The sequence below is a fragment of the Pteropus alecto genome, unplaced genomic scaffold (assembly GCF_000325575.1).
Source record: "Pteropus alecto unplaced genomic scaffold, ASM32557v1 scaffold92, whole genome shotgun sequence".
Classification (NCBI taxonomy): Eukaryota; Metazoa; Chordata; class Mammalia; order Chiroptera; family Pteropodidae; genus Pteropus; species Pteropus alecto.
Genome location: NW_006432447.1, coordinates 13286812 through 13295061, shown reverse-complemented (window position 1 = coordinate 13295061; position 8250 = coordinate 13286812). Strand labels below are relative to the sequence as shown.

At 38.3% G+C, this 8250-nt stretch overlaps 1 protein-coding gene across 1 annotated transcript in view; it reads left to right on the top strand.

Annotated features, from left to right (window-relative positions):
* Positions 1-5024: 5024 nt before the first annotated feature.
* Positions 5025-8250, top strand: part of PP2D1 (protein phosphatase 2C like domain containing 1) — a gene marked incomplete at its 5' end in the record, with an annotated part of 15541 nt that continues 12315 nt past the window's right edge. Inside the window, one exon of the mRNA XM_025043605.1 lies at positions 5025-6111. Coding sequence (XP_024899373.1) covers positions 5025-6111 — 1087 coding nt within the window. The remainder of the gene's footprint in view (positions 6112-8250) is intronic.

Here is an 8250-nt window from a genome sequence, read left to right as displayed (position 1 = left end):
GCCTTTCTGTGTCTGTTTCTATACACGAGGCAAAGCTCCTAAGTCTCCCAGTCTTATTAGTGTAGATTTGTGAAGTTGGTGTCTATTGGTACAGTCCTGAGAGGGGTTCAGCTGCAGGCTAAATTTAGCCCAAGCCTCTATCCCTCCAGGGCCACCTGTTAAGATTCAACAAGTGATCCACAGATGCTGTGCTTATAGTTACCTCATAAGGCCACACCAGAAATTGAGGCCAGCTGCCTCCACCAGTGTGTGTCTAGGCGCTTCTCATCAAGAAGCACCTGACTCGCCGAGGCTATACCTGGATGTAGCTTGGGCAGGGCTGCAAATTGGGGGTGGTGGGTTTTCAGGGAATCTTCTGGATGGAGCGACCTCTGTTGTCCAGTCTGCTGACCCCACGGCTATGGTGGTGCTGAGTCTGCACACCAGAAGAGGGGAGGGCTCAACAAGGAACAATGGATACCACTGGCACTTCTGTACAGCGTGTGTCTCGCCTAAGCTCTCACTCCAACAGTGTCTTCCTGTAAGTCCCTGCTGCCCTCTGCACGCAGCTGAATCTGCTCTGGTGCGCAGAGTGACCAGGTCCGTCACTGCAAAAATCCGCTCATGGATGCAGCCCTGTTAAGAGGAGTCTGCCACTGCCACTGCCGCAGCCTCGGTCTCACTCAGCTGCTGGAGACGGGGCAGCCCCGAGTCCTCGTCCTGTCCTACTTTCTCCCTAGTTGTGTGGCTTATTCATCTACATCCCAGGCGATTTTTCCTTGCTGCTGCTCCTTATTTCCGTCACAACTTTGATTTGGTTGCCAGAATGATGAATAAAGCCTTTATCATCTATGCCGTATTTTTTCCTCTCTGCCATTTTTAAATATATAGAAAACAAGACTTAATGAAGTCTACAAATGTATTTCTACATAAAAATTCATCAAGTTGTACATTTCATAGTTGTGTAGTTAACTGTATGCAAATTAAACCTAAGTCTAAAAATAGATTGTCTATGTTTTTGTGTATATATGAAAATTCATAGAAACTGGACTAGAATAATACCCACCTCTTTTTTGGCAGTGGTTACCTTGGGGAAAGGAAGATCTCTGCTTTTCCTCTACATACTTCTTTATTGTTTGAATATTCTAAAAAGGAGACTGCATTAATTGGGTATCAAATAAATAAAAATGCAACATGTTTTTAAGTCAATAAAATAACATAAATAAAAAAATCAATTAATAGATAAACAAAATTAACAGACAACAAAGACACTTTGGAAGACAAGCTACTGAGAACCCGTGTGTAGATATACTCATGTGAATATACCACCCTTAGGAAGAATTTCATATGGAATATGTTTTCTCTATTTTTGTTTCTCTGGAAAGAAGTTGACATTAAGTCACTGGTTAACTTCTGTAAGGGGGCTTTCGTACTACCCTAATCACCATCTGGCCTGAGAGCTGAATGGGGTGAGATATGAGCACCATAGCCACACTGAAGATGCACCCCCGCCGCACCTCCCTCCCCCCTCTGTCCCCCCTGCCCCCCAGGGAGCTGGAGCCTGTGGGACACTCAGTACTTGCTTGAAGGAGATGCCTCACTCCTTCTCACTTACAGTGGCATGGGGATGATGCAGCTGCTGGAAATGCATATACAGTATGTGCATACATGGTGTGAATTAAAAAGCAATTGAATAATACGACATTCAGATTAAAATAAATACCATTTCCTACTAAACTGGTAAAGATTTATTAATGGCTTTACACAATATTGGAATGGGGTAAGAGCAATAATGAGAGGTTAACAGAAGCCAAGGAGGTAGAGCTTTGTCAAACACATTAAAGGAGCTTATCCTAAGAACAAGGGCACCAGTAACCAGCCTTAGGCAGTTGGATCACATCTGGCTGCTCCAAGGACACCCAGACTGGAAGTGGGTGGAACAGTTAAGAGGCTAGTGCAGTCAGTCAGACAAAACAGTTTGGTAACCTGAAACAGTGTGATAGCAGTGGGGAAGGAGACAGTGGTGTGAATATTGAAGAGAGAGATCTGATGGGCTTTAATGATTAATGCATATATCCTGAAACAAATGACAGGATAGGGGTGGTACTTGTTTCAGCTAGGGTTCAATCAGTAAAGTCAAAGCCTAGGAATTATTAAATAAAGAATTCATTGTTGAAATTAGACCTTACACAGTTTGTAGGAAGAGCTGGGCAATTGGACTTCTTGGGTGGAGAGTTGGAGGACCAGAGAAGTTCCCACCCAATCAGTCTGAGAAGCCAGGGATGTCTAGCCACTGAAGTAGGACCACGAAGGGGAGGCTGATGGAGAAGTTTAAAGGAAGCATTTGCCTTGGTGGGTCCCAAGGCAAGCATCTGTTAATGGATCTGGGGCTGCTGTTGGTAAGCAGGGCCTGCCTGTAATCTGGAGGAAGAGCTGAATGCAGAGTAGAGCAAGCAAGGACAAGTTGGAACCCATTAGGCACCTCTGGGTCTGTGGGTCATCTCATTGAACCATGATGGCATTCAGACGTAGTATTCCCAAATCCCTTTCTTGGCCAACTCTAACCTGGAACCACATAGGCAAGGGATTATGGGAAATGTAGTTTCCAGCCTAACCAAATTAATGGTGGGAGAAGGTTCTGGAAGAAAGTAGTGAGTTTCATTTTGGACATGTTGACTTTAACTGTGATTGATCCCCATAGAGATGTCCAGTAAGCACTTGAGCTTGTCCAAACTTCATCGTGCAAGCAAGCTACTCTAGTTCTAATCTCCCCTGGGGTGAGAGAGTAGAATGCAACTGTAGATTAAGAACCTATGAACTAAAGATATTGGCCAGGAGTGAAGGCAGCCTCAAGAAACAAAAAGACAGTCCTGAAAAGGTCTATAACTTTCAGGCAGTGACTTGGAACTGCAAGATGGGATGGGCAGGCAGGCTCTATAGGGCAGGTAGGAGAGAGAGTCCTGGAGAGATGGCCTCAAATATCCTGAGATATATGATATATTTGTCAGTGGGAAGGCAACTGGTCTTTATATTAAGGATAGCTACATGGAATCATTATTTTGAAAGTGCCACAACTTATAAGAAAAAAACTTACTTGATAGTCACTCCTCTTATTTTGTTTTTATCCTATTATGCAAGCATAAAACAGTATATTTAATAAATAATCCATTCAGAAATTTCAGACAAGTTTATTACTTAATACAATTTGTGACCTTACTGCTTGAGTCCTTCAGAATCATAAAGTGAGTTCTGACTGAGGTTCCAAGTGATGTATTAAACATTCCACACGGAGAAGTGTACCACCAAGTCAGTGGAACCCCCACCACGGCCATCACCACCACTACCTCTCTGCTACTGCAATTACTATGGCTACCCAAGCTTGAAGAACAGAGGCTGGGGAAAGGTGGTAAAGAGAGGGCAAAGGAAGGTAACAATCTCAAAGGAATGGAAATGAATAGTGCCTTCAGGTAAATTCTCTTCATTTTAATTGGATAACAAATGTAGTCAATGAACAATTATATCTGCAATATTCTTTTTCCTCCATTTAGTAATCAAATGAAACCTCGGCTCCCTTTAGACTATGTACATGGAAGAGTGATATTCCTTTTACAAAAGAGGGCTTCCATTTCTCTCTATATCCTGAATCTGCTATATTTTTCATAGTAATACTTACCTCTATCTGATAGTATGTGTTTACATGTTTCCTTTATTTATAATCTGTCTTTTGAATTGGAATATGAGCTTCATTGCAGTCCATGCCTGTTTTGTTCACTGGTGTGTCCCCAGCAAATATAACAGTTCCTATCAGACACTCAAGTACTTGTTGAATGAATGGATGAATGAATGAACTTAGGAATGATACATTACATTCTAAGAATGGCTCCATATGAGAGAGAGCCATATTATGGCTATCTCTTGTATACTGAAAAACAAAGTTATGATATAATGGATAGAATTGAGGTCAAAACATAGTATTAGAATGCCTTACATATTGTCCCAACAGTTCATTAAACCCCAGAAAAAATATCCTTTACCTGCATATTATAAAATAATAGCAATTTAAAATATTTGCTATATATTTTAGTCAAATGGGCTTATTTCTTATCTTAACCACCATCAGCACTGTTGAATACTTATTATTATGACTGGGGCAATTTTAAGTCCGTATGGGCTCCAGGCATTCTTATTTTTGTAGGCCCCACCCCTCATTACATCTAATACATGAAATATACCCATATCAAATATAATTTGTATATGAGTTAAGTTGAAGTTAACTAGTTTTCAAAATGTCACATTTCTTAAGCACTTAAAGCTATTAGCTTTGATTTTTCAGGTTTAAAAATATACTATATAACCAAAGCATTGCTTTTTCAGGTCTCGAACATTTCCATAGGCCCTTGCAAAAAATCCCATGCTTTAGGAATCGTGCATAAAATGGATAAAAATGTTCTCATGTACAGAGTACTGTTCTAGATGCTTCTGATAGGAAGGAGTATAAGGGTGCCTGCTCTCCAGAAATTTATCATCCAGCTCCACATCTTTTCTTTTTTTTCCTCAGCCCATACCTCTTTCCCATTGTAGTCCTAAAAAGTTCTGTTCTTACTATCAATTATTTTCATTATTCTGCTTGGTTTTGGCATTTCCCATTTTCTTGAGAACCCTTTACTTAGAACAAAAGTATTTTGAGCAAGACAAAATAGAGTACGAAAATAATTATGCTCATATTTGGAATCAGATTCCTAGGTCTCAAGCAGGTACCTCCACATTCCTGGGATAAAATATTGTGCCAATTTCTCTAAGTATTTGTTCTTAGCTGTCCAACTGACTTTGTGGAGATTTTACCTAATTTCATTCATTCATACACAGGTCAATCACTAACTTATAATAGAGTACTTACCATGCGTTTTTTGAGAATTACAGAAAGATGCATCAGAATATTCATTTTTAGGCCTCTATGAAATTATGAAGAGCCAAAGCAAATTGTAAAGATAAGGGCCTCCTTGAAGAGATTTTTACTGCTTCATTCCTGACATGTGAATACCTTTCATCCTGTTTGCAGAGTGTTTTGGAAATCGAGAGATTGGAATGAGAGAAAATCGACATTTGATTCAGGTGAAGAAATTCCACCTCCATGTAGAAAAAAACCTGTAAGAAAGAAGAAGAAGGAGGAGAGACCAAAAAGAGACTCTGAAGACTATCAAGATCAAGTGATTACATGTGATCAAGTGATTACCTTTCCCTGTTCCAAATGTAAGTGTGAAATTGATCTACCTGGAGTTTTTCTCCATAAAAAGCAGCATGCAGCCTTGACCACACTGGGTTTTCAATGGATAGGTGGAAATAAACCAGGACACTCAGTGATTGCTATTCAGAGACAGTTCATAATTACTAAACTATTGTCATCTTTCACATTCACTGAACAAATCCTACAGAGCATTGATCATGCTTTTGAGTTACTTTGGAAGAAACAAATACCAGCATACTATAAGATTATTGATAACATTAACTCCAGTTCCACATATTTTCAGAAAATCTGCCATCTATTAATTAAAGGAGTAGCCGTTTGTGAAAACAGGAATTCTACATGGAGGGTTGCCATGAATGATAGATTCACCGTAGTGAATAATTTTGGCAATAAACCCAATGTGTGTTTTTTTGGTTTGTTTGATGGGCATCATGGTGCCCCAGCGGCAGACTTGGCGTCAATAGAACTGCCAGTTTTACTTCTGCATCAACTTTCCAGATTTGATCCTTCCTACCAAATGACCCCTCAGGAGGAAAAACTAATCAGTTCTTTTCATACAGTATTTAGGGAAGAATACAGAGCTATAGAAAACTTCTTCACTGAGAAGAAAAGGACAAAAGAGTTGATGTGTGAGTATGAGAACATACACAAAGCCTTTGCAAAAGCATTTTGGAGAATGGATAGGCTTTTACGTCTTGGAAGGAAAGAAGTATCCAGGGTTCGATGGAGTGGCTGCTCTGCGGTTACTTGTATATTGGAAGGCAGCATTAAATATCCCTATGCCAAGAAATGGAGAAAAACCAATGATCATGATGGTTGGGCAGAGAGATTCCCTTCCCAGAAGATGCCACAAATAATTTCTGGAGTACTACATATTGCAAACACTGGTATGTACATTGAATAGTGCCAGGTTACACCGTAACATCGTTTATTCCTGGAAGCAAAGCCCCTATGCTCCCAGAATTATTTCTTGACTTATTGCCGAGAAATTTCATTGACCAATTTAAGAAATAATAACCACAGTTTAAATGCCGATCTCAGGCACAAAAATCATTGTAATTATTTTTCAAGGAGGCACATATGTAAAATAATGTGACCAAAACATTACATTTTCTAAATGGGTAGCAATACAGCTGTTGATAAAGGGTAAAGCAAATATATTGCATTTGTTTAAATCTGAATGAAACAAAAAATATTTTTCACACTTCCTCTTTTCAGATGAATGGAAAGTTCTTTAGAGTGTTATTAGTATAGTTGTTCAGTTGTTCTGTTGGTCAGCTATTCTGATAACTAATACGTTTGCAATAGGTCACTCTTGTGCTCTGGCCAAGTAGCATCAAGTTCATCTTAGAGAAAACAATAGTTCATGCCTTGTTTTTATGCCCATGCATTCTCTTCTCTAAATATTTGACATATTTTAATTTTATTTCAGGAAGCAATTCATTTCACCTTCAGTGCTAAAGCTCTAGCTTAGGAGCTTGCCAAAATTAAAAGCCCAGGGGTAAAACAGTTTTAGCAAAGTTAACATGAGTTCCAGGCTGAGTTCCATGTGATGTTTAATAGGGTTTCACTACCTCTTTCATGAATAGAATTATTATTGATAGTGTCCACTTACTAAATATTGAACACAAAGTAATGTCTCATATAGTCTTCTAAGAACCTGATATCTAACAATATCTAAGTATCGTGTTTTTCTAAAATATATATTTGACATATAACATTAAGATATACATGTTAATTTGATACATTTATATATTATTGTAAGTTTGCCATAGTTGCGATAATTAATACCTCTACTACCATTGCATACTTTTTTTTAGTGGTTGGAATAATTTTTAGTTTCTTCATAAGTTTGATGATAATAATGCAATATTGTCCTCTATATTCCCTAAACTGCATTAGATTTCTGGGACCTGTTTACTATTTTCCCAGATGAGAACATGGCAGCTCGGAGCCATCTCTGCCACTCCCTGCAGCCCAGCCTCCTCAGGCTCTGGAAGCAATCCCCTTCAGAGGCAGCATGAGATAGTGGAATGGTTTCCAGCTTCGATTCACAAAGACCATTACAGTGTCAAGGTCCCTGGAAGTCAGCCTGTTTCCGATCTAGCTCTGGTTGTGAGCCTCAAACGAAAACCCCAGATTAAGCAATACGGAGAACCAAGTGCAATGTTGATTTCCTAGAAGTCTTTGTCATTTTCAAGGTCTACCCTGAGTTTCTAAAGCACATCAGAGTAGGCTTACTTCACTGAACAGTTTTCACATTTCAGATCAATCTGGGAACCAACCCATATTCTTGGACTTGGGACCTCTACTAGAAAATATCATTAGATATTGGGTTCTTGCAAAATTAAAGGAGAAATTAAGAGATAGTCAATGAGGAGATAAAATCATTAAATGTTAGTTTACCAAGAGTCAGTATTTCCAGGCTCACTGCTGTTTGGTTGGTTCTAATCTCAGATCGAACATTCGCTGGCTTATTTCCAGGCTTGCATAATTGTGTTAGACTGTTTTATTTAGGCATCCTTCATTTTAATAGAAACAAAAATATAGAGGGAAAACAAACAGCTTTGAAAGGGAGGACATGGTTTATGCTACAAAAGCATTCTTAAAAGAAAATAACTAAAATGGGCTATAAAAAATAAATGTCCATACAAATTCATCAAGAGCATATTTTATATTTTAAAAAATAATTATAATTACAACAAGGGAATTTATTTTTCTTGTTTGAAATTTGTAAAATACCAGTGCCTTCACAACTCAGGAATTAAAAAAAACAAACAAAAAAACTTCACTTTATAATGAAACATGAGGGCAATGATGAAGCCATCGAATAAATGCTGATTTTATGCATGTAAACAAAGGTATTTCCAAACTGACATTTTTGGTTTTTTGTTCTTAGCACTTTTCATTTATATTGCATTTTATAATTTTTCTTAGTGTTCTTAATTTACTTCAAATAGTCCTCATAGGATTAAAATACTAACAACTATATTTATACAGAATATATAATTATAATTTTTTACTTA